This window comes from Crocodylus siamensis, chromosome 14, assembly GCF_052110815.1.
Source record: "Crocodylus siamensis isolate JL-2025a chromosome 14, ASM5211081v1, whole genome shotgun sequence".
Lineage (NCBI taxonomy): Eukaryota > Metazoa > Chordata > Crocodylia > Crocodylidae > Crocodylus > Crocodylus siamensis.
In genome coordinates, this window is record NC_143408.1 from 8,548,947 (window position 1) to 8,574,468 (window position 25,522).

Genomic DNA, 25,522 nt, shown 5'->3' on the forward strand with positions numbered 1-25,522 from the left:
TCCTGACCCCTGCCTGGCTTGGTTTGACTTCTTCTCGTCTTCGCAGCCCTCCGAGATGGCCCCTGCCTTTTGCTGTTGCCAACAGCACAAATGGGCCCCTACGCCCTAGGTCCTGCTGGCCAGAGGAACAGCCCAGTCAGCCCACTAGCCAGCCAGCAGCTCTGCACAAGGTCTCAGTAGGTGAGTCCAGGAGACCAGGCAGGGTGAGAACAAACGTCCCTACAGCTGGAGAGATGTGGGGAGCGGGGCGTCGAATAGCACAGTGGTAGTGGCAGATTGAGGGGGACAGCGCCCTGCTAGTTCAGTGGTGACTCCTCAGGACTGTCCGGTGCATGGGGGTCCCCCTCTGCCTGCCCCCAGCATCAGCTCAGCACACCCCACGCAAACAGGAGCAAAGCTGGAGCCAGGCAAAGTTCCCTTGGTGATTGAGGTCTGCCGTGCCATGCACAGCAAGGAGAGGAATTCATCTGGATGCCGGCAGCTCACTCGGGGGCTCTTCCAAGCGTTCCTCCACCCACAGGCACGCAGGAAAGGGGTGGCCTTCGCGCCAGGGCAGGCCAAAGGCTGAGCAAGGGGGCAGCCTGTGCCCCTGCCCAGACTGCACCAGGAGGGAGCAGGGTGCTGCCCTCCAGCCACCCTCCAGCAGGCAGCACTCAGCAATAAAAAGACAATAATGCAGCTGCCAGGATGAGCTTAACTCCAGCTAATCCACCGCTGGATCCCAGCCAGCCCGTGGGGGAGTCGGCTGCCCCCGGCCTTCACACTTTGCCTCTGCTGCAATGAGAGAGGAAGGGCAGGATCAAGCCAGGATCCCAACCTGTCTCATGCACAACTGAATCCTGGGGTGCCAGCTCCCTTGCAGATTGGTGCCCGCAGGACTAGCCCACCAGGGCACAGAGCAACAGGCTCTGCCAAGCTCTCTGGCAGCAGGTACGCCTGCCCAGCTCCTTCCACCCGAACTGCAGAGACCCAGCAAGGGACCCGCTGCTGCTGTTGCTTTGTGGGCATACCTGGCTCACTGCAACAAAGCCCTGGGCACTGGAGAAAATCCCAAGTTTGGAAATTGGGGTGGGGCAAGAAAAGGAAGCTTTTCCTGACTGCTTCCCCAAGCTAGTCTAAATCCGTCACCTGGGCCCTGAATCTCTGGAGCAGATGGTGTGAAATCCAGCCAGGGACGCACTCAGACCCAGGGCAAGAGGATTGCCATCTATTTTTGACACAGGGCTGACGGAGGGCAGGGGTGGGGGGCAGGACGAGGGACTCCACGAGGGCAGGGCAAGGCAGCTCTGGGACAGTCACACCTGCCAGGAAAAAAGGCTTGTGCACTCAGAAGAGCAGAGTGCAGGGTCAGAGCTGAGCTGGTTTCTTGCTTGTGCCAAGGAGCATGCTTCCCTGTTGGTGTGGGAGAGACACCCTCTGTCCTTCCTGTCATCCCTTTTGCCCCCATTTCCCTGCTCCTAGATTGAAACAAAGAGTATTATATAAGCAAAGGGAGAAAAAAAAGCAAAGATGGTCCTGATTGGGGAGGGGAGAAGTGCAGTCTCCTGGCAAGCGCGCAGTCATCTCATTCGACTGTAGATCTCATGTGAATTCTGCAGCTGAAATTGGCTGGAGCAGAGGCTTTTCTCACCACCCTCCGTGTGGGAAGAACAAGTGGGGGTGGATTTCATGAAGGCCTCTCCTGTCTGGCCCTGGCTGCCCCTCTGGGGCCGACACATTTGCCAGCACAGCACATTTGCCAGCACACGGCAATGCCGCCCAGCCAACATTCCCAGGGGAGTCCAGGCTGCTATGAATCGCCCAAACTGGAGAAGACAGCCAGCCAGGGGTGTGAGCCTTCCAGCTCACCTGAAATGACACTAGCTCTAGGTGTTTGTGAAGCAGCGTTTGCCAAGAGCCAGTGTGTAGGCTGTCAGCTAAGCCCTAAGCACAGCAGGGACTTTGCAGCTCAGGGGTTGCACCAGCTTCTCTTCTAGCGCTTCGTATCTCCACATTTGGACTTCACGCCACACTGGAAGTCAAGGGGTGCAGGATTTCTGAGTACTGGTCTAAGATGCACTCCTGTCTCAACTCCCCCGTCTCCCCAGCACAGGCCATGGGAGGCAGCAAGGCCCAGCACCAGATTTGCACATCTGAGTTGTCTTGGCCCTGTGGCTGTCACAGAGCTCCTGCATGCCACCCACCTGCATGCCAGCCCCCGAAGGATGACAGGCACTGGAGACTTGCACCTCCCTCCCCCGCAATGAGGGGGACACCAGAGCTGGACACAGAACGTAGTGGCTGCTCCCAGGAGAATGGCTGGAGAAGTATCAGCAGGTTTATGCACTAAGCGGATTGAAGATGAAGGGAGAATGAATCATAAATGGCTTTTGCCAAGTGAAAAGCATCTGTGAATAAAATGAACACAGCTGCTGCCTTGTGCCCCCTGCCCCCGAGCTGAGAACTGCAGTGCCAGGGCCTAGCACTGGGGTAGCCCAGACAGACAAGCCCAGGAAGCCCATCCTGAGCTGTCTTGCTCTAGGCCACGTTGCAGCTGACTCCGAGCACACACAGTTAGTGCTGAAATCAGGGCTTCCCCATAGGACGACACAAGTGTTTGAGGGCAGTTTGAGGGAAGAGGCAGGTTTGTCATGGGATTCAGCTAGTTCTGTATTCTGGATTAAACCACCTGCTTGGAGCCCTGCTCCCAGCTGCCCTGCACTTGGGGATGCCACTTTGTAGCCTCCACTGCTGACTCTAGCTCCACACAGGCCTTTACTCCGGATTTCATCACAGCCCTGGCTTTCTCCATCATGTCTGCACTGCCCTATGTCCCCCCGCACTGCCCTGGGCCAAGGTCCTCCACCCAAGCACATTTAAGTGCCAAGCACCCCCCAAGCTAACATACCACTTGGCCCATAGCCCCTTCTCTCTGTTCATGCACTAGGACCCCCTCCCCTGACCTCATATGGGTCACATAGGAAACTGAGACAGTGTTTCTCAGCAGCTGTCTGTAAAGCAGCCAGTGCCATAAGGCCCCACTCAGGGAGGGAAGCTGGAGCACCACAGCACGCTCAGGGCGCGAGGATGGCAGGCTGAACTGGGTGAGAATTGGGCTCCTCTCAGTCCCATTCTAAGGCAGTGGTTCTTGACCATGAGTGGCAGAGATGCTGCAACAGCAAGCATGTACACACCCAATCCCTAGTGCTCTTGGCTCCCTACACTGCAGCACAGGAAGGAAAAAGCCCCTCAGGTCAGCAAACAGGTCGGCTAAGGGCCCCTGACATTTCTGTGTCACTTGTGATCTGGAGCTAGTGCACATGGAAGTGGCTCAAGCACCACTGCCAGTGAAGACCACACCAGCCATGGGCAGGGGCAGTGGGCTGAAAAACACCAATCCAAGGAACCCGCAGGTCCAGTTACTGCTGTTCTCCATGCTCTGCTGCATATGGCAGGGCACTCAGGCCCCATGAAGTCAGAGGGAACCAGGAAGGCGTGTTCCACCCACACAGGGACAGAGAACAGCCCCACACCTCACTCAAGAGACAAAGGACAGAATCAAGTGTTGCAATGCCATTTATTCCCCTGCAGCATCTTCCCACACCTCATCAAAAACAAGCTTTTGGTTTGTTCACAAGGACCCCTAGGAATGCTATCTGCTCCAGACAGCTGCTCTAGGAGCCTTAGACAACAAAACACCTCAAGACAGCTGTCTGGCATCTCCCTCTTTGGTACACCCAAACCCAAGACGACAGAGCTGTGAAGGGCACTGCCAACACCCTGCAAATGGCAGGATTTTGCAGACAGCAGGCAGACATGACTACTCCTGCTCCTAGTCACCAGTCCTAGCATGAGCCTAGCGGGCTCCACAGGGGTATAGTTAACATGAGGCAGTGGTAGCCTCCAGCCCGGGCCCAAACAGAGACTACAGCAATTCCCTCTAACACTACTTTAAACTCAGAGATACTGTAGCCAGGCACCCATGCAAGGGACCGGCCTTGCTTGGGGGATATAATCCCCAGCTGTTGTTTACAGGAGCTTGGGAACTGCAGAAACCCCCATTGCTGCCTGCGCACAGCTCCTTACAGAATGAAAAACCTCAGGCCATGGTTCGTTTTACCAGGAAACAAGCTCACTGAAGGGCAACATGACTCCCCAAGAGCACAGAACTGAGTCTGCAAGGCACCAAGACAACTCAGGAAGATCAGGTTCTGGCACCCCAGGGCTTGGATCTGGAGCCTGGCCCATCCCTTAGACTAAAACAAACAAGCTATAATAAGTTAGCAGTAGTGGCTGAAGCCTGGAACGCCACTGCTCTGCACCATGTGCTGCCATTATTTACACAGGGCAGAGTGACCAGCTGGATCTGGCATCACACCCAGTTTTCTGTGGTGTAAATTTGGCTGTGCAGGGGTGAAACCAGGCCCTGGGTTTACCCATTCCAGCCACTGCCTTCTGCAGGCATGCGGACCCACAGAGGCAGAAGCCCCTGCTTAGCTGGAGGCCTGAAGCTTGCTTAGTCCATCCGCATACTGGAACTCTGTGCTGTTCTCATAGTTGTACATGTCCAGAGCCACCTCACAGCTCTCCCGCACCACCCGCTCCTTGTCCTGGGCGTAAGCCCGCAGGGTCTCCAGGCAGGATGCCTGGGCGATGGATCCCAGTGCCTCAGCACACTCGTGACGCACCATGGGGTTCTCCTCTACTCTTTCCAGCGCTGCGGTAAGCTGGGGGACACAGGCCTCATGCTGCATTTGCCCTAGGACGTAACCAATCTCATGTCGGAAGAGGGCGCTGCTGCACTTCAGACCTGTAGAAAGCAGGAAAGGGAGAGTGAAGAACTGGAGCAAACACACCATGAAGGGCCATCAGCATTGCAAAGCATTTTGGGGTGCTGGGCCCCATCTTGCACTGCTGCAACCACTCATGGGGAAGGCAGCCAGAAAGAGCCCGTCACTAAAGGGGACTCCAGAGCCCAGGAACTGGCAATGGGTGGTGTATGAATGAGTTCGAATCCAGCTCATGTCACCCAGAGGTGTGGTGGTCAACATGAATGAGTCAGGTGGGTCTCAGCCTGCCTCTAACCTTATGGCTTCTGTTGTTGGAGTAAAAGTAGTCAGGGAGGAGGTATTATGTCAGGGTCTCCAAGAGTCTGTCCTGGCCTGGGTCCAGTATTCATATTTTCATCAATAATTTAAAAGATTGGATTGAGGGCACACTTAGCAAAACAAAAGTTTAAGACACACTGGAGGGTAGGACCAGGATCAAGAATGACTGGAGAAATGCCCCCCACCTTCTCCCATTCAAAAGAAGGAAAAAAAAAAATCAAATGAAATTCAGTGAGGACAAATGCAAACTCCTGCCCTTCAGACAGAACATTCACATGCAAAAAAACAGACTGGCAAACAACTGGTTAGACTGCACTATTGAAGAAAGGACCTCATATTTATTGTGGACCACAGGCTGAATGAGTCAGTGTGCTTTTGCTGAAAAAAAGCCAACTGCGTATTGGGGCTGTATTAGTAAGAATATCACTTGCAAATCCAGAGAAGTGATCCTTCCAGTCAGTTTAGCACTGATGAGGCCTCACTTCGAGTACTGCGTTCAGTTTAGGGCACTCCATGTCAAGGAAGATGCAGACAGACTAAAGAGTCCAGTAAGAGTAAAAATAAAAGGATTAGAGGTCTGGAAAATGTGACTTATGAGGAAAGGCTAAAAGAACTGACATTATTTTGTCTGAAGAAAAGACAGAGGGGATTTGATAACAGTCTTCAAACCCCTGAAGGGTGGTTCTAAAGAAGATGGAGACAGATTTATCTCTAGGCGCATGGGATTGAACAAGGAACAATGGTCTCAAATTACAGTGAAGAAATTTAGGTTGGAGATTAGAAAGAACTTTCACCATGAGGCTGGTCATACATTAGAAAAGGCTACCTAGAGGGGTGTGGGGTCTCCATCCTTGGAAATTTGAATATCAGGATAGACAGACACTTGTTTAAGATGATTTAGAAAAGGATGATCCCATCGTTAGGAGAGGCTTGGACTACGTGACCTCCTGAGGTCCCTTGTCTATGAATTTTAGCAGGATCATGGGTAACTGCCCCTCTCTAGTCGTGGCTGCAGAGAGCTGCCATAGCACCAGCATGCCCTACAGCAGGGCTTGGCAACATCCAGCCCATGGAGCCAAGCAGCAGGGAGCTGCTGCCCAGCTGCCAATTCTCTCTGCCCCCCAGGTGTAGCTTGAGTGTGGCTCCCTGCTGCCCATCTCCAGCATAGGCACAGGCAAAACTCCCACCACCAGAATACAAATCAGTGCCCAGCCCCTGACCTCCCACACACCAAAAGCCTGCATCAGACCAGAGCTGAGCTGTTTCAGCCCATGGCTCTGAAAGATCGATGACTGTTGCCCTAGAAGGCAAAAAGCTTCTTCGAAGCAGAGGTGGAAACACCATGAGCATCTCAGTCCACACTGCAAGGTTTGGACAAGTCTTTAGGGATGGTGGCTAGTTCATAAGGACTCTGTCTTGTGTTTGGTGAGAAGGGACTGGGTAGAAGTGCTCACGGCAGTCCAGCAGGGCTCAATCAGGACACTCTAGCACCGCAAGGGAGCCAAGAATCCAAGTGGGACAATATACTAGGGTTAATTAGGAAACATGGCGGAAGGGGCTCATTTGACCTTTTTGGACCAGGGAGGGCTGAGTGTGCTAACTAGAGCAGGGCCACCCGTCTTTACCCAAAGTGACCCCTAGTGGACAGCATTAGGAAAAGCACCAATAAAACTTCGCCAGGCCCATGCCTATGAGCGACGGATCCCAGGGATAGCCAGAGCTGGGGCAGGCAGGTGGATCCCTGGACTCTCTCCTATGAAGATCCTGCAGAAGGGAAGAGAAACCAGAGTACTTCAGCAATCAAGGCTCTCTCACCATCTGCCAGCGCCAGCACAGCAGCCTCGCCCCCGATGTTCCTCAGGGCAAACATGGCCCGATAGCGATCAAACAGTGGGCACGACTCATCCAGGAGGGTGTTTCGCAGCTTGGCAATGTCCTCCTCCTCGGCAGGGGGAGCAGGGTCCACAGACAGGTAGGGATTGGTGCCTGGGGCTTCCTTGTTCTTCTGCAGCCATTCAAGCCTCTTAACTGCAAGCTGGCATGTCTCTGCTACCTGTAAAACAGAAGACAAGCTTGGCTGGGATCCCTCAGGGTCAGAGAGAACATACCTGGAGATCGGGGTGCCCAGCCCACAGGACTGGCAGTCACAGCTCCTGGCTCCTTTCCCAGTTCTGCCACTGCAGATGAGTCACCTCCCTGCTCTGTAAGCCCCGTCTCCTGCCTCTGCACAGTATGACTCAAGTTACCAGCCCACCAAGAATGAGGTACACACCACACATGGCATTTAGTCCAAGGGCAGGGGATAGTTCTCCGCCATGTTCCTAACAAAACAGGACCTAAACCTTGACATGGGAGCTACCAGGCTATAAACCCCTCCTCCTCCTCCAGGCTAGAACAGCATAGTTCCTAAGAAAGAATTTACTTCCTAGACACATGCTTCCTGGACATGCGCACAAACATGATGTCAAGAGGAGGCCAAGGACTGGGGCTACAAAAATCAAGTTCTGCTATTCCCCATTGACATGGCCCCTCTAGGGCAACAAGTAGAGGAAACAAACCTGAGTTCATCTCTTCCGTAGCTACTAAGAGGCCTTCAGGTCTAAACTGTCATCCACAAGAAAAAGACCATGTGAAGAAAATGTGTGTCTGCCTATCAGCACAATATCCCCAACTATTGCAGGGCTATAGCACAATATCCCCACCCCAAGCACTGCAGCAGCACCTGAAGAACCCTGGGAGAACGGAGCTCCATGGTGGTGGATACTGAACAAAAACACAGAGCGGGAACCTGCCCAAAGGTCTTAGCATCCAAACAGAAGCAAGACAGCAGGGAAAATCCAAGACAACGATACACAGGTCACTCAGTAGACTGCTTGCAGAGCTGTGGATAGAACCCAGGCCTCCTAAATCCCAGCCTTTCCCATTGCAGCAGCAGTATTAGTGGTGTTTATACGTCCCACAGGAGGCATCAGCTCAAGGGAAGCTTTACCTCGACAACTGGGTCTTCAGAATAATGTTTCAGAACATCCAGCACATCGGGATTTCCAATAGCTCCCAAGGCTTCACCTTAAAGAAAGGGCAGAGGAGGTTACCAGCTGGTACAGATGCCTGCAGATGCACAGGAATTTCATGGCTTTATGCCACTGTTGTCACCTTTTATACAACCAAGCGCTTCCTTAGTGCAGATCTGACTGCAATGCTCATGAAGAGCAGCTCCCAAGCTAATGACAAGTGACAGTTTGAGTCCAACTCATAGTAAAGATCTGGTTAAAAGGGTTGTGGGATAAACATATATACCGCGATCTCCAGATCAGGGGTCAACAACATTTTTGGCCGAAGTGCCAAAAATACCCCAACCTCAACCTATGCTTCAACTTGATGAGCCAGGGACAGCAGGGGAGCTGAAAGGGGCTCACTCCTCATTGCTGACAGCAGGTGCACACCCCCCCCTGGGTTGCACTGCCTCAGCAGCTTTCCTGCCCTACACCCTGAGGCACACATGCAACCACTGCCAGCCATGGAGCTTGACCACTCGCAACAAGCAGATTGCAGAAAGTTACACCAAGGTCTTGAGCCCCAGCCTGGCTCCACAGCCAGTGATAGCTGCACACGTGCCCAGGGGCACACAGCAAGGAAGGGCATCACAACCTCATCCCCTCCCTCGCTGTCTGCCCAGAGGCATGCATGCTCCTGTTGCCAGCAATGAGCCAGGCAGGCCTAGGCTCTGCAAACTTTGCATCCTCCCAGCTGACTGCCACAAGCTCTGGGCAGGCCCCTGCTGCCTGCCACGGAGCCTGGGCTGCTTGCAGCAAGGAGGCTGCAAGCCACTGCCCCAATGTTTAAGGAGTGCTGGCCCTGCTCACTGCTGGTGGTTGTTGCATGCACACTTCCAGAAAGACAGTGAGAGAGGGGCCACGGCTGCACTGCCCCATCCCCTTCCCCACTGTGCACCCCTAGGTATATGTGCAGTCACCACTGGCCATGGAGCCAGGCCAGAACTCCAGATCCTGGTGCACCGGTTGCAGGCCCCTGGCTGCCTGCCACAGCCAGCCCGGGCTCTAGGCAGCTGCTGCCTGCCATGGAGCCGAGGGTGCTCACAGCAGGGCTTGTAGCCTCCTCGCTGCCTGCTGGAAGCACACCTGGGCTGTGGTGTGCCAAGCAAAACGGCATCACGTGCCATGGCACCCCAGAGCCCTTCTAACCAGATCTTTACTCTGAGGTGCTGGAGGTTGCCAACCCCTGGTCTATGTCTTTATTTGAGAGGAGTCTGGCAAGCTTTCCAGATTTTTTAATACCACTGAAGACTGGATATAAGCAGACACATCACACCACCACACATGCCTCTCCCATGTCTCACAAGCTGCTGTACAAATATAGTTGTGCAAATGAAGGGACCCCTTTGTTTCTCATATCACCAGACCTAGCCTCAAGAACGATCACAGAAAAGGCGCTGAAAATGACTGGGGCTTTGGTGCTGCCCCTAAAGGTGCCAGGTACTGCAGTCAGGCAGTGAGGTAGGTGCAGCACAGAGTCTACATGTGCATTAATGTGCTTTAGTTACTATGCATTAAATCTAGCGCCTCCATTGTGAGGTACTAGGAAAATGTGCATTAGCCTGGCTTTTTTAAGTGACACTTAATGCACATTAACCTATTTTAACGTGCATTAAGTAAAAAGCTCAGCTTACATGACACTTTAATGTGCATTAAAATAGGCTAATGTGCATTAAAACACTCACTAGGTACAGGAAGAAAGCTGGCATATTATTCCCCTAACAGAAGCAGGGACCTTGCTGCTCTCCAAATTGAGCTTCAATCCCTGGCCCTGTGCAGCCCCCAATTACACCTCTTCTGGGCTGAATTGAGAGGCATCTTGCCACAGACTTCACTGGAAACAGGACTGAAGCCTCACAGATGTATGCTCTGGTACCTGCTTCGTGCCTGACCATGGGCTCCTGGCTGGTGTCCTTCAGCACCTGGATCAGGACGGGGATGGCACACTCGTCCTGCATTTGTCCCAGGCAGTAGGCCAGCTCATGCTTCAGAAGGGCAGACTCGTCCCCGAAGCCCCGGCTGATCCAGTCAATGGCTGCACGACCCCCTAAGTTGCGCAGGGTGAAGAGGGCTCGGAAACGAGCCTTCAGGGGCTGTGAGGCATCCACCAGCATCCTGCCAATGGCCTCTACGTCCTTCTCGGGCACCATGGCGGGGAGCAGGCGGGGCCCTGCTGCCCAAGCGCTCCTGCCAGTCACACGCTGCAGAACCTGGGCAGGGAGAAGAGGGGACGGGCTGCTCATCGGCTCCTCACAGCTCAGCACCGGGCAGTGCCAAGGACTGAACAACAGACACAGGCAGCGAAGGGCCCTGCTCCTGCGAGCGCCTCGAGTGACAGGGCCCAGGGCAGGTTCGGGGCCCTGCGGCTGCTGGACCCACCAGCCCCGACCGGACCCCGCACTCACCGCACGCCACGCACCGCCCCGCGCCGCTCCTCCCGTCAGCCCCTGCGGCGGAGCGCACCATGCGGCCCCCGGGGGGGCTCCCTCGCATAGCAGGCGGCGGCGCGGAGGTGTCACGTGACGCGCGCGACGCAAATTCCCCCCCTCCGCCAAGGTGGAGTTGGTGCGTTCCGTCCCGCACTTGTACCCCCTCCCCCTTCGCCATAGCGAGGCCGGAGAGTGGGCATGCGCAGAAGCTTTAACTCAAGTCATCCTCCCTGGGCTTGCCTCGCTTTGTTCGTGCTCCTTGAGTTGCCTGTGGCCGGTGGTACCGCCATCTTGACTGAGGGCAGCGTCTGACTTCAAGGCCTGTTCAAAGTAGTGGGAAACAGTCACCATTTTGTCTAAGGGCAAAAAGTCATGATGCTCCCGGCGGTGCGGGAGCCACAAGACTCGCTCCTTTTTTTTTTTTTTTTTTTTTTTAAATAAAAGGTCCAAGACCGGGCGATTTGCCACGGGCGGGGGGTGGCAGCCGTGGCCTGCCAGGCACTTCCGCGGATGTGCAAACGAGGCCCTAAACTTTGAGCAAACTCTCGAAGATGAGATTTTATTAAATTACAAATTTGGGTTTTTTTAATCAAGAGGAATAACTCGCCTCCCAGCTGCAGGGAGCATGGTTTGTGCACATGTCACCTGCAGCACTAGCTCTTGATCCCGATCGCGGCCTTTGGGCATCACTGTAATCAAGGCCCAATTTTGGAGATCCTGTGTGTCACACACCCCCTTCCTCATGCCACATGCACCCACCCTGTGCTGTGGGATCAGCTTGTTTCAGCTGTGGATGGGGCAGGGCTGGCAGCAGTGACAACTGATTGCAGAAAATGAGGGTTGAAGCGACCTCAGGAGGTCACATCTAGTCCAACCCCCTGCTCCAAGCAGGACCAGCCCAACTACATCATCCCAGCCAAGGCTTTGTCTAGTGAGGTCTTAAAAACCTCCAAGGATGGAGATTGCACCACCTGTTCCAGTGTTTCACCAGCCTCCTAGTGAGAGATTTTTTCCTAATATCCAACTTAAACTTCCCTTTCTGCAGCTTGAGCCCATTGCTCCTTCTGTCATCTGCCCCCACTGACAACAGTCCAGCTCCATCCTCTTGGCACCCCCCTGCAGGCAACTGAAGGCTACAGTCAAAGCCCCTCTGGGTCTTCTCTTTTCCAAACTAAATAAGCCCAGTTCCCTCAGCCTCTCCTCAGAAGTCATGTGCTCCAGCCCCTGAACCATTTTTGTTGCCCTCCCCTGGACTCTCTCCAACCTGTCCACATGTTTTTTGTAGTGCGGGGGGGCCAAAACTGGACACAGTACTCCAGATGTGGCCTCTTCAGTGCTGAAAAGAAGGAAATAATCACACCCCTTGACCTGCTGTTAATGATCCTACTAATGGAGCCTTCTTTGTGACAAGCTTAGTGTCACTGTTGGCTCTTATTCAGCTTGTTGTCCACTATAACCCCCAGGTCTTTTTCTGTAGAGTTGCTGTTAGCTAGACTCTAGTCTGTACCAGTGCATGGGATTGTTCCATCCTAAGTGCAAGACTTTGCATTTCTCGTTATTAAACTTCCTGAAAACATATTTTGGTTCAATCCTCCAATCTGTCTAGGTCTCTCTGAATCCTAGCCCTACCCTCCAGTGTATCTACTATTCCCCTCAGCTTGGTGTCATCCATACACTTATGGAGGGTGCACTCTACCTGATCTTCCAGATCTCTGATGAAGCTATTGAACAAAACCAGTCCCAGGACCAACCCTTGGGGCACTCCATTTGACACCAGCTATGAACTAGACAGCAAGCCACTGAATACTCTTTGAACCCAACAATCCAACCAGATTTCTATCCATCTGACAGTCCATTCATCCAACCCTTACTTCCTTAGCTTGCTTGCAAGAATGTCGTGGGCGACCATATCAAAAGTCTTGCTAAAGTCAAGGTATATCACATTTGCTGCTCCCCCTGCATCCACAGTCATACCATCATAGAAAGCAATCAGGTTGGTCAGACATGAGTTGCCCTTGGTGAATCCGTGCCAACTGTTTCTAATCACCTTCTTCTCCTCCAAGAGCATCGAAATGGATTCCTTGAGGACCTGCTCCATGATTTTTCTAGGGACTGATGTGAGGCTGACTGGTTTGTAGTTATCCACACTAGAATTTATCATGGACATAAAGCTCATCACTTGTCTTGCACCCATAGCCCTACAAGCACTACTGTAGGCCACAGACCCTTGTTCTAAAGGCCCAAATATCCCTTTACAGCTTATCTTGCAGAGCCAAAGTGCTAGATTTCCATGAAAAAGCAGGTTGTTAACCCCAGGCACAAACATGGGATATTAAAATGACTAACATATTAGTATGTCTGTAGCAATACTGAAGGTCAGAGCAGGGTGGCACATTGTAATACCAGAAAGCTTGTCTAGCAAAAAGAGAAAGGTATCAGCACATGAGGATAAACACAGTCCTGATGAAGCAGCATCTCTAAAGAGGGTCAGCCACATGGGGCCTGAGTCTTTTTGAAAGATCATTTCCCTCTTAAAGCAATCCCATAGCTCTGACCACTTGCCACTACCTTGTCTCCTTTTTTTATTTTTGTGCTCCTGAAGGCTGCCCTGTGCAACTACTTACCCAGTACAGATATGCCACACACATGAACCAACCCCCACACCACACACACTCACTACTCCACTAACCCTCAGCTTTAACCAGGACTGGAAGGGCCCCTGTTACTCCAGAGAACAACTCATAACATTGCTTTCACGGACAGATGAGTCAAGAGGAAGGAACTTTTATCTAAAACCAAGAAGTCAGTCTCCATGGCTAAGCAACATGGAGGGGAAGCCTATCTTAGTGAATACAGTACTAAACTAGGAGTCTCCAGACCCAGATTCTAATCCCTGCTCTGCTACTGACATTAAGCAAGTCACTTCCCTTCTTTGTGCCTTTGTTTCCCATCCTCTCAGCTTATCTAGTTAGATAGTAACCTCCATGTTGCAGAAACCATTGCTTTGTATCTATCAGCACCCAGCGAAACAGGGTCCTGGCCTTGGGTGTGGCCTCTAGATGCTAGTGTAATATAGATAATACCTATTTAGTTCTTTGCTCTTTCAATCTGGCATTTTTGGAGCACCCATCACCACAGCATCTATCACCTGAGTCCCACCAGTTCTTTTCATGCACTCTACCAAGCAATCACCAGACACTAACAGTTTTCATCAGGGGCCAGCCTGACACCAAGACTGGTTTCACACTGATGACCTGGAAGTGAAAAGTCTCTTTTTCCAATTACCTGGGAATCTGGAGCCCCCCAGTTTATCCTTCACAGAAAACAAAAACAAAAAAAGAGACATACTTCTTTGTCCAAACCTAGATCCCCCATTTTATTTTTATATCACAGAACATGTCTCACATTTGTCCATATCCTAGAAGATTACAAGCATATGAAATACATTCCATTGCCTGAAATCTTTATGGCAAAAACTGTATAACCGTAACATAACTGACTTCCTCTGGACTGCACCTGGTGATGGGGCCAGGCTATCTCAGCTCCAACCTTGCAAGCCATCCTCGTTCCTCAGAAAGGTGTTGCAGCAGACACGAGTATGTCATTCCTGTTTAGCAGCCCTTGATTCCTGGGACACTGTTATGTTTATTAGAGTTAATCTAAAGTCCAAGAGCTGTAGCGTATGGTTGCTACCTCTGTAGCCATCAGCCTTCTCCACAGCTTTCAAAGTACTGGCACATGAGACCTCGCACTTGCTCAGCACTGCTGTCGTCCATGGATGTGGGCACAGGGTGACAAGGTTTTGGGATCTCTGCTGGCTCGATGACCTCCAGCCACTCATCATTGAAGGGGTTGTCATGTGCCTCGCATATGTTGTGCAGGGTGCAACAGGCAAGTATCACAGTGGGCAGCAGGTCCAGGCTACAGTCATTGCACTTCAGGAGGAACGGCCAGCGAGCCTTGAGGCACAGGAAGGCATTTTCGATCACGCTGTGGGCTCGCTTCAGGCAGTAGTTGAACTGAAGCTGCTGCTGGGTGAGTCTCCCATCTTCCTGGTAAGGCTTGAGTATCCAGTCTTGCAAAGGGTAAGACGCATCTCCCAGTAGGACATACTTTTGTGCCCTCCCCATGAAATGTTTTGGGGGGTTTGGGAACAAGTAGCCACCTCTGGCTAACACCCACAAGCTCGAACTCTCCAGCATGGCACTGTTCTCCATGCTGCCAGGGAAGCCAGCACAGACATCCCAAAACTGGCCTAACCCATCCACCACAGCCTGTGTGAGGATGGAGTGCCAGCCCTGGCTGTTGCAGTAGTCAACACTGAGGTGCAAAGGTGTGTTGATGGGGATGTGGAGGCTGTCCAAGGAACCGATGCAATGTGGGAATCCCCACCTGGCCCTGAAGATGCGCACCATGTTCTCCAGTTCCTTTTCACCGGGCAGGCGGAGGTAGACTGGCTTTAGCAGCAGGACAACCATGTAGCTCACCTCCTGGACACACTTCTGTACTGTGGAGGGGCCTACTCCAAAAAGAGGGTTAATAATCTGGTACTCTACATTGGTGGTCAAATGCCAAAGGGCCACAGCTACCCTCTTTTCCGGAGGCAGCATTGGGTGGAAGTGGATGCTGTGATGTGCCAGCTTGGGCCGCAGCTGGTTGCACACGTAGAAGAAAGTCTCCTTAGACATCCAGAACTTCTCCAGCCAGTCGTGGGGCTGGAAGTCTTTCAGGACCACCCGTTCCCACCAGTCAGTGTTCCTAATGCTGGGCCACGCGCGGGGGTGAAAGTAACAGTTGCTTCTGCGTCGTCGTGCAATCAGGAGCTGAAATTTTACGTGGGAGATGATGACAGGCAAGAGGCAGTGTCTCTATCAGACATTTACTCTGGGATATAACAATTTGCAGCACTTTTATAATGCTGCATCTTCCAAGTGCTGTGCAGACAACCAATTTGTCCTCTCGACGTACCTGGAGATTGGGTCAGTATTACCCCTGTTTGCAAGGGGAAAAACTGACTCACCCAGATGCTAAGTGACCAGCTCAAGGTAGTCAGTGGAGCTGGCTTTGGAACACAGTCATTCCTGACCTTCAGCCCATGCTCATTCCCCTTATCATACTATATATGCGAAAGACAAATTAATGAGACATAATGAACAGTATTAATGAGACATAATAACCCCAGTATTCTTTCCTGCCATGGCAGGGGGTTGGACTAGATGATCTGCTCAGGTCCCTTCCGACCCTAGAAACTATGAAACTATGAAACAGGAGGCAAAGGGCCTCTCAGATACAGATGGGACTCTAGGGACCTGGATTGTATTCCTGATTGCCCTTTGGGGTATCAAAGGCACCTCCCATCTATAAAATGGGGATAATAATATCATCCACTGTAAAGTATTTTGAGATTTGCAGCTGAAAAGTGCTGCATCAATTGTTATTAAGTCGCTTTGGGGCTTCTCACTCTTACTAGTCTCCAGAAGGTTCATAGATATCATCTCTCACTCTGCCTCCGTAACACCTTTAGCCTATGCATTGAATACATCCACCTTTGGGACACACCATAAAAGCCATTTAATAGCAGAAAGTAATAATAGGCAGTCCAGGACAAAAAAAACAGTACTGCAAAAAATAGCCCAACGTGCAATTAAAAATGCTGAGGGCCTTCTGGGCTGACAGAATGTAAGTACTAGAACTGGGCAAAATTTTCCGTCCCATGGGAAATTCCTTCCATTATCATTTATTTTGGTTCTGAATAGAGATGCAAAGTTAAAATGTTTCACAAAACAAACTTTCTGGGGACAGAAAACAGAAACATTATTTCCAGTGAAGCACAACGTCTTGTTTTGATTTCAGTTTTCTCCCCTTATTATTTGATTTTTCAACCAGGGTTTGGGAATCATGTTTAAGTGGCAACATAAAATAACTGCAGAGCTACAAATACAACCTGACAAGGACGTGCATCGCACTTTGCATTTTAGCAACTAGCCTGCTCCACCAGACTTGAACAGAATTAGATGTCTCCAAGTCTTTTTCCTTCCTGGCCTCTCTCCTGGGGCTCCCCTTCTAATGTCCTTGTCATCCTCTCCTTTGCCTTCAACCCTGATCCTTCTACACCCTGGCTTGTACTAGTATGTCCTCCTCCACCCTGGCCTAGCTGTGTATGATGTACTGTACTAACTAGCCACATTATTACTCTTAAGGCCTTTTCCAATTCTTCCCACATGCTTGAGACCCAGTTAGATCTTTGTTGCACGCACAAGCACTGTCTGCAGGCAATGCCCCCCTTCCCCAGGGGTGCAGCAGCCAGCACTACACAGTAGAGCTATGCACAGACTGCAGGGCTGGATTTGGCCCTGGACCCCAGGTTAACTAAGTGCCTGGAGAGTAAGTCTTTCTTATTTTGCCTTCCACTGAGATACTCACTGCCATCAGTCTCTTTTGTCTCTGCATGTAATACTGCTGAAGCCAGACTGTCCTCTGCATCTCATCCCATCGCCCAGCCAACTCCCACTGAGGACTGGCGCTTCTCTTCATCAGCAGGTACAGCAACAGTAACAACGACTCCTGCATTTTCAAATTCAGAGGGTGACCTTCCCAGGAAGTAAACTGGATGAGCTCCTTGTGGGGTCAGAGCATGGCTAAGAAGCACAAAGGAGAGGGGAGGAAATATGTCTTGGTAGCTGAGCTCCACCTACTGGCACTCAGAGCTTTCCCAGGGAACCTGTGAATGCAGAATTGTGGCCAGCACCTTCCAGAAATCAGAGGGCGGCTCTTAAGTTACAAACCATCTATTTAAAAACACACATGGCCTCACCTGGGGATGTACTCAGTTTTGATTTCTGGTTTTCATGCTCTAACACTATACCGTAACATGTGGGTGGCAAATAGGGTAAGGCAGTGGTTTTCCTTTCAAATGCATATATAAAAAGTTCTCTTAATGTTGTATACATGTTACTTTTATACAACCCAAAATAGTGATAGCAACCCCTTTTTAAAGTAAGATTTGGTTGTAATGGAAATTCTTTACTGAAACAGCTGGAGACAGACATCCCCTGTGATTCCACTGATTCTCTCTCGGCCAAATTGACCGATAAAGCCAGCACTGAGCAGGAGCATGCTGCCTGAACAGGAATGGATCGGACTGCAGACTGTGCTGCAAGCCCAGGCTTTGGTACCGACTCTGCAACCACCCCTGCAGTTTTCACCCCCCTGTGGTGTAACATATACAACTGACATGAGTTTTGCTTTCAAGAATTTGGGGTGCAGTTCCCCCCAAACCCCTTTACCAACCTTCTTGAAATATGGCAGGTTTCATGTTCTCAGCAGTGGCTAGCACCCCTGCAAGTTTCATCCAAATCAGACAAAAAACAACAGAGTTATAGATACTTCGTTGATTCCCCATTATACCCTATGGCCAAATCTCCGAGGTTGCTCCGAAGCTTCGGAGCTGCTTTGGCCGACTCGAAGCAGGAAACCAATCCGGAGCTTCGGATCAGATCCCTGGCATCTGAAGTGGCTGGATCCAAAGCTGAATCGAATAGCTGCCTATTTGCACAGGCCTAATGCATTTGAGCAGTCCCATTAAACTCAATGGGTCTCTTCTGAGCCAGAGGAGCCCACACTTTTACACTCACAGTGCTTAAAAGTGTACGTGCCTTCTACTGAACAGGGATTTCAGGTTCTGTCCCAGGTATTTCTGTTCTACTTCCCAACTACATAGCCAGAGTCTGGATGGAATATGAAATGTTAAAACCAGCTGCTTGTTAATACCAGTGTGTTTTGTGAGGTATTGGTCATCTAGTGGTGTTGTTTAGAGTATTGCTGCTTTGGAGGTCTAACTTTATGTGTCATCTGAGATGGACTTGCAGTTTTGGTCCCTACTCAGAATGATAAGATGGTTGTGTCCTGCTCTCTTCACTGGGCTAGTCTAACCCCAGTGCTGGGAGCCACATGATATAACATGTTTAATTTGCAGTTCAGTTGTAGATGACTGAAGGAATCTGTGTACAGAAACCTGCTGCAATATTATATTTTATGTTAATAATTTTTTCAAAATGTGAACTTTCCCTTCCTGACCAGTAGTGGATCCTGACAAAGGAGAAGCAGATATTTGGGGCTAGCCAGAAAAGCTGGTTCCAGTTTTTCCCCGCCAACAGCTTTATCTAAAATACCACCACAAAATAGAACAGGATGAAGTCTGCATGGACGCAGTGTCCTCCCCAAGCACCTCAGGGTATGTTGCAAGTTATGCTCACCTACTTTCAGTGTTCATTTTTAAGTTGATTTGCAGACACTGATGCAACATGTTCAGTTTCTGAAGTATTGGAGAAAAGCAGTTTCCAGTTTTACCAGCCTCTACCTCTCCTGCCAGCATTTGTGGGTTTTAGTATTCCCTTCCCTACACCATTTGGTGGGGAAAAAAATTGTACAAACAAAAGAACAAACTCAGCCAGATGCACACAGGCAGAGTCGTGAGCTAGTGCTGAACGCCACTGAATTCAGCAGGATTCCCAGGTGCAAGACTATGTCCTGTGCATTGGAGAGCCCTGCATGGCACATAGAAATTAGAAGACTTCTAACTATCAGGGGAATGGAGTTTTGGAAGGGTTTCTAAGTTGAGTTACAGGGGCAAAGAACCTGAATTGCTTAAAAATTAAACTTGATCAGTTTATGGAAGAGATGGTATGACAGGCCCTGGAGTTCTTGGTTCAACAATCAGTATGTATAATATGTGGAATCAAGTACAGGCAGTCCTTGACTTACAACATTTTGAGTTACAACATTTTCCACTTGCAGTGTTTCTAAATTGACACCCTGTTTCAACTTTATGACATCAGTTTTGACTTTACAACGCTAGATCGATGCGACGCCAAGCCAGCGAACAATTTCGCTGCGTCACTCATCTCCCTGGAGAACATCTGTCCAAACTTCCTTGGGCGCTTTCTTTAAGAAAGCAGACAAGGCTCCAGAAAAACCTGCAGCCAAGACTCCTGAGAAGGCTCTAGCCAACAACCCTTCAAAAAGTCTAACCAAGAGTCTTTCAAAAAGTCCAGCAAATTCACCTCAAACAAGTCCTTCCAAATTAATATGATTGCTATTTACAATATAAATACATTAATGTAGCTATAGTACTCGTCAATAATTGATATAAAATTCTGGGGTATTTTTGGTGAAAATATGGTATCAGGCCTTGGTTTAGGAACCGATCCCCCATTTATAACATTGTTTCTCATGAGAAAATTGGTTCCGAGTCACAATGTTTCGACTTGAGACTTGGTTCTCAGGAACCAATTGTGTCGCAAGTCTGAGGACTGCCTGTATTTGATTCTACGTATCAAACTGCACCCAGTTTTGAGTGCCGCACTGCAAGAGGGATGTGCACAATCTCAAGAGAGTTAAAGAGGAGGCCACTCGTATAGTCAGAGGCCTGCAGGCAGGGCCCTACGAGGAAAGACTGAGGGACCTGGATCCCTTCAGCCTTTGCAAAAGAAGGCTGAGAGGTGATCTTGTGGCTGCCTATAAATTCATCAGGGGACGATAGCAGGGAATAGGAAATGCTCTATTTATTAGGGCACCTCCTAGAGTAACTAGCAACAATGGCCACAAGTTGACAGAGAGCAGATTTAGGTTGGACATTAGAAAGAACTTCTTCACAGTAAGGGTTGCCAGAATCTGGAATGGGCTCCCAAGGGAGGGGGTGCTCTCCCCTACCCTGGGGGTCTTCAGGAGGAGACTGGACAAGCACCTAGTTGGGGCTGTCTGACCCCAGCGCTCATTCCTGCCCAGGGCAGGGGGTTGAACTCAATGATCTGCTGAGGTCCCTTCTGACCCTAACATCTATGAAACTTTTTGCAATCCTTATGCTGACATACACAGGAAACTCTCTTGAGATGTGGTAGATGCCTGGCAGTCCCTTGTTTCAGGGCTTTTCCTGGACACATGCAGGGACACATGCAAGTATTTCCCTCGCCCCCTCATAAATACTGCCTGGTTTTCACAGGAGAGGCAGGAGTCTTCTCTGAAGCATTGGGCATTGGTCCTTGCTAAGGCCAAGAGGTTTTGATTGAGGTACACTGGTGGCCTTGCCACTACTTCAAGCATCATAGGTTCCTGGCTAGAGAGGCTTGCTCTTCCTTTCAGGGGCATACTTATGGTCAGATTTGAGGTCAGGAAGGAATTCTTTCCCAAGGTTAGATTGTCAAAGACTGTGGGGATTTTTTTTTTTGCCTTCCTCTGTAGTATGAAGAGATATTAATCAACTACTTCCCCGTTGCTGAAGTGACAGGCCATTGGCAGAGCCCTCATCTCTCCTACTTTTCTCTATGTGGTGTTGTTGGGTGTTCCTGGCGTTTCTATTTTTGTGCCCTATATCTGAGTGTGAGGGTCTGAAGGGGCAAATTTTAAGACCCTTTGGCTTGGTTCCCAGCAAGTGCAGGGGGTTGGATTTGATGGTCTAGCAGGCCCCTTCCAGACCTATACTGGAAAGTCAGAGCTTCCCCTTGTAGCCTCCTTCTCCAAGGGGCTGACTCATAAAAAGGAGGAATTAGTGGCTGGCAAATGTGGGGTATCCTGAATTTAATTGCTTAGTTCTCTCGCTTTTGTTTTCAATTATATACAGGACATCCAGGTAGCCAGCTGGCATTAGGGGCAACACAAGGGGCCCTGAGAAGGCAGGATGAGGGGAAGCGGGAACAAACTGTGATCAGAACTCAAATTCCAATTCTCTCCACAATCCTAGTAGCCAGAGCTCAGACACTCCCCCTATCCTGACCTGCACCCAGAACTCTGTCTTCAATTCCCCTTTGAGTCAAACCCAGAATTCAGCTTGCAATTCATTTCAATCTGCTCAGATTGAAAACTCAGGGGCAGATCATCCTCCCAAAACCTGCCGCAGAACCCTGATTCTGATTATCACCAAACTCCTAACCTGCACAGAATCTACACCCTGGTCCCTTCTTGGAGCTCAGGTATCAAACTGCTTCCTCCCCAGCTCACCCAACATTTGGGAAAGGTCAGGATTGAGCACAGTGGCATAACTGGTTCTAAATTGGTTATTTTTTAAAATGAATAAACTCAGCTTTCTTAGCCTCACTCTTGACTATTTGGTTGATTGTTAATAGGCATCCCTACAGAGTTGAGCCAAGTATCTGATTAATCACAGGAGATTGGGCTTTGTTAGAAATGTGGAAACCATATTACTATAGTTTATGGCATTACAGCAGTAAAAAGGAATAAAATAAAACAGTTTTGGACTCCACATTTTAATAACAACATGGAAAAATTAGAGAAGGTTCAAAGGCAGGCAACAAAATGATGAAGTGCTTGGAATGCAAGTCATATGAGGAGAGGTTCAAAGAAATAAGCCTGTTCAACTTGTGGAAATGTGATTAAGAGGGGATACGATACCAATCTTCAAATCTCTGAAGGGCTACCATAAAGAAGAGAGAAAGCACCTTTTCTCCATTGTTGCTGAGTAGGACACATACCAGTGGGTTGAAATTGCAGTACGGTACACTTAGATTGGACATTAGGAAAAACTTCTTCACTGTCAGGTCTGTGGAGTAGACTGCAAAAAGAAGTTATATAATCTCTTTCACCAGAGGTTTTCTAGAAGAGCTTGGATAAGCGTTAGTCAGGGATGATCTAGGAGAAGCAAAGCCTGTAGTGTGTTCTGAAAGCAACAGTTGAAAGCTCAAGAAACTCCAGCAAAATACACATTGCTTGGAGATCATGAGACGAGCTCTGCAGCCCAGAGCAGGGGGAAACTGGAAAGGGCCAGGTTCAGCATTGGGTGAATGAAGAAGAGCTCTACAACCAGACTGGTCACAAGAGAAGATTAAAGGAGCTGGGGATAAGATGATAGAGAGTTCTGGCTCTGTAATCAGGGTGTGTGTTATGTGCAGTTGTGTTCACAGTTCCCAGGCTGTAGTGCAGAGTGGAAAGTGTCTGGTTATTAACCCATGCTCCTGGGCTTTGCTGGTTACCACATGGGGCCAGGAAGGAACTTTTCCCCTTCCTGTTGCTACTGATGTCAGCATTTCCCTCTCCCTCCTCAGAAGCATTGGGTGTTCAGCTGTAGCCAAAGCTGGGACTTTGACTGGGTTGTATGACAGTGCTTCTACTAACTAGGACTACAAAATCCAGAGGTTCCTGGCTAGAGGGTCTTGTTACTCCAGTCAGGGTTAGATTGTTCACCACATCTGGGATCAGGATATACTCCACGGTTTTGAGATCTACCCCATGATCAGATCAGCATGGACTGTGGGAGTTTTGTCTTCCTCTTTAGTAGGGGCACAGCCCTCTTCCTCGGATCTAGCAATGTCCTTGCAGTGGCAGGACATTAACATTGCCTTCATCCCACACTTTGCCTGTGGCAGATTAGGTGTTTTTGGTGCATTGTGTTGGCAGTTGCATAAGAGGGTTGTTCATGTAGTGTAAGAATGAGTTAGACCAGGGACCAGTCACCTTTTGCCAATGCAGCCAGAGCTTGTGACCTGGCCCTGGCTGCAAGCCGGAAGTCACACTTCCTTCCACCTCTCCCCTCCCCTCCAGCTGACAGCTGCCTCACCTTTGCTGCAGATTCCTGACCTCTCTGCAGCAAAGAAAGTACAGACACTGCAAAGCGCTAGAAAGGGCCTGGGTAGCATGGCAAAGCTCCGTGCCACCAATCCCCTGGGCCAGATTGGAGTTTGCAGGCTGGATTAGACCTCTGCAGGTTGGATCCAGCACATAGGCTGCTGACCCCTGAGTTAGACAAATATTTGTATAGGATGGTTTGGATAGGGATGATCCTGCTTTGAGCAGGGAGTTTGACTGCCTGCCCTCCTGAGGTCACTTCCCGCCCTACTTCTCCAAGATTCCATGAAAAACATTTCAAAATCATTTTTCTTGTTCAGCGTATTGCTAAAATATGGTGGGCTGTCTGTCTACCAAAGACAGATCCTCTAAAAGAGAAGTGCTTGGGTATATTTAATTTCCTTTAACATTTATCAAACCCTCCAAGGATTACCTGGATACAACAGGTCACTGGCCATTTTGATCCTGAAATTCATTATTAAGTTCATAGTTAGGAAATGCTGGTAATCCCAGCTGAAGCTGTACTTCATCCTGGGATTTGTGCAAGGACTCCTTTTGAGACAGACTGATACTGGTGCTGAGAGCTGCCACCATTCGTTCCTCCTCCCATGTACTACCCGGAGTGTCTGAGCACTCCCCCAAGACTAACACTCTCCATTCCCAATGCCATCAAAACCTGGGCCTGAAGTTGCTGTGCCATTCCTCACGGTCACAGCTCGAAATCAGGGCTCGAAATCACACCATGCCTTCTGCTGGGAGAACTGTAGACTGGAGTCACTGTGAGCTAGCTGCTGCCTACCCAAGGAAGCTGAACTCTTGGCTACAGGTTATACTAAAGTCAGCTAAACTCAAATTTCTGAGTTGCAGCCTATTCCTGCCACAACTGCAAGCATCATGGAAAACAGATGAAAATCTCTTAGCTTGCCATAAAGTTGCGAGCGTCAGCAATCCTGCGATTCGTATCTCATTCTAAGCTCCCAGGAGAACTTGCCTTTGATCCCAGCAGCCAGAACCACGGCAAATCAACCTTCGAAGCCATGGACTGAAGAGGCATACACCAACCCTTCATTTTTCACAGGGCGTCATGAGATGATCCTTCATCATCGTAAGACACTTGAACACAGATTGGAGTTTGTGTTCTCACTGCATTGTGAATGTATTAAATGGACTTTTTTGCCACAGGGAAAGGAGGCAGAAATATCCGAAACGTCGCCACGCCCGAGCATTTCAGTCACTCCACCCAAATCACGTGATTATGTTTAAATCAAGTAGACGTCTTTAAAACCAGTAGTATCCAGATGATGCAGCTGTGATGGTGCAGAAATTAGGCAAGAGGCAAGGATTTCTTTAGGGTAATATTCTGTATTAGATCATCTATGCATTTGGGATCAAGTCAGACAAGGTTTAGGAGGTGAGGTCTCAGGCTTCTTTAAAAATCCTTCATTTGGTTTTTGGGACCTTAGGTTTCACCCGGGTCACACTTTTCTTTGCACAGAAGCAATCAGAGGCTTATTTTTTATAACCAATAAAGCCAACAGTCTTGTATAAGCACTTGACTGCAGGAGCTGAGGCTTTAAGAATCAGAAGAAATATTGGAAAGATTGTAATAAAATCTGTTGTGTGAACCATACTGGGTCATCACACACCTCCCTGCCGAGAAACATCTTCATATGACTACGGGCCACCGCTGGGCTGTAGCAAGAAGCTTTGCCCCTGGGCGCGGGGCCCAGCCCCATTCCCTCCAGTCCAGTATCGGTCAAGAAGTGGGGGGGATCGGATATGCCCTGGGCCACTGCGGTGCAGCGCAGCGCAGTACCCCCTGCCCCCGCTGTGGTGAACCAGCCCCTGCCAGTCACGTCAGCGCGGCTCATTGCACCATCTCGTCACAACATGACGGCATAACTCGAGCACAGGCCGGGTGGCGCGGACAGGCCGCAGCGGTTGCCACAACAACAAACGCGTCCTTCCTTCCTTCCTGTATTGATTCGAACGGGCCCGGGGGCGGGGCTCCCGTGATGCCCCGCGCCGGGGGCGGGGCAGGGGCAGTGGGGGGAGCGGAGCGGCCGCCATATTGGGAGCTGTGAGGCCGGCGGAGACTGACAGGAGGCGGAGCAGGGCCGGACGGGCAGGTGAGTGGGGTCGGGGGCCTGGGGAGGGATTCGGCCCGGAGCGGTCGGGGGCCCCGGTGCCCTCGCTGTGGGCTCAGGCCGGAGGGGCTGGGCCGGGCCGGGTTGGGCCGGGCCTGGCCTGGCCTGGCCTCACCTCCTTGCTCCCGGGTGGCAGGGGCAACGTCCCTTCGCAGACCCCCTCGGGCAGCTCCCGCGGGCGCTGCGGGGAAGCCTGGGTGGAGCCCCGGGTCTTGGCCACCTGCGTCCCT

The 25,522-nt window shown here is 50.4% G+C and overlaps 3 protein-coding genes across 5 annotated transcripts in view; 1 reads left to right on the top strand and 2 right to left on the bottom strand.

Moving 5' to 3' along the window:
- Positions 1-3,539: 3,539 nt before the first annotated feature.
- On the bottom strand, positions 3,540-10,701 carry DOHH (deoxyhypusine hydroxylase). Of its 2 annotated transcripts, XM_090027652.1 has the most exons (5): positions 10,546-10,701; positions 10,017-10,350; positions 8,077-8,153; positions 6,903-7,140; positions 3,540-4,789 (listed from the first exon to the last, which is right to left on the bottom strand). In XM_090027652.1, exons 2-5 carry the CDS (start codon positions 10,288-10,290, stop codon positions 4,473-4,475), a joined length of 906 nt encoding a protein of 301 aa, XP_089883778.1. In that variant the 5' UTR covers positions 10,291-10,350; positions 10,546-10,701; the 3' UTR covers positions 3,540-4,472. The 2 variants fall into 2 exon arrangements, with proteins under 2 accessions (XP_089883778.1, XP_089883777.1); XM_090027651.1 differs by lacking the exon at positions 10,546-10,701 and having other exon boundaries at positions 10,017-10,539.
- A 2,632-nt stretch (positions 10,702-13,333) lies between these two features.
- LOC149853318 (uncharacterized) lies at positions 13,334-17,421 on the bottom strand. The gene is made up of 2 exons (XM_090027650.1): positions 16,993-17,421; positions 13,334-15,392 (listed from the first exon to the last, which is right to left on the bottom strand). The coding sequence occupies exons 1-2, from the start codon at positions 17,137-17,139 to the stop codon at positions 14,274-14,276; spliced, it is 1,266 nt and encodes a 421-aa protein (XP_089883776.1). The 5' UTR covers positions 17,140-17,421; the 3' UTR covers positions 13,334-14,273.
- Positions 17,422-25,171: 7,750 nt separating this feature from the next.
- The window catches only part of FZR1 (fizzy and cell division cycle 20 related 1), a 33,323-nt gene continuing 32,972 nt past the window's right edge, over positions 25,172-25,522 (top strand). Inside the window, exon 1 of one of the 2 annotated variants that reach the window (XM_090027347.1) lies at positions 25,172-25,274. The gene's annotated coding sequence lies outside the window, so the exon portion shown is untranslated. The remainder of the gene's footprint in view (positions 25,275-25,522) is intronic. The other variant, XM_090027348.1, reaches the window with a different exon arrangement.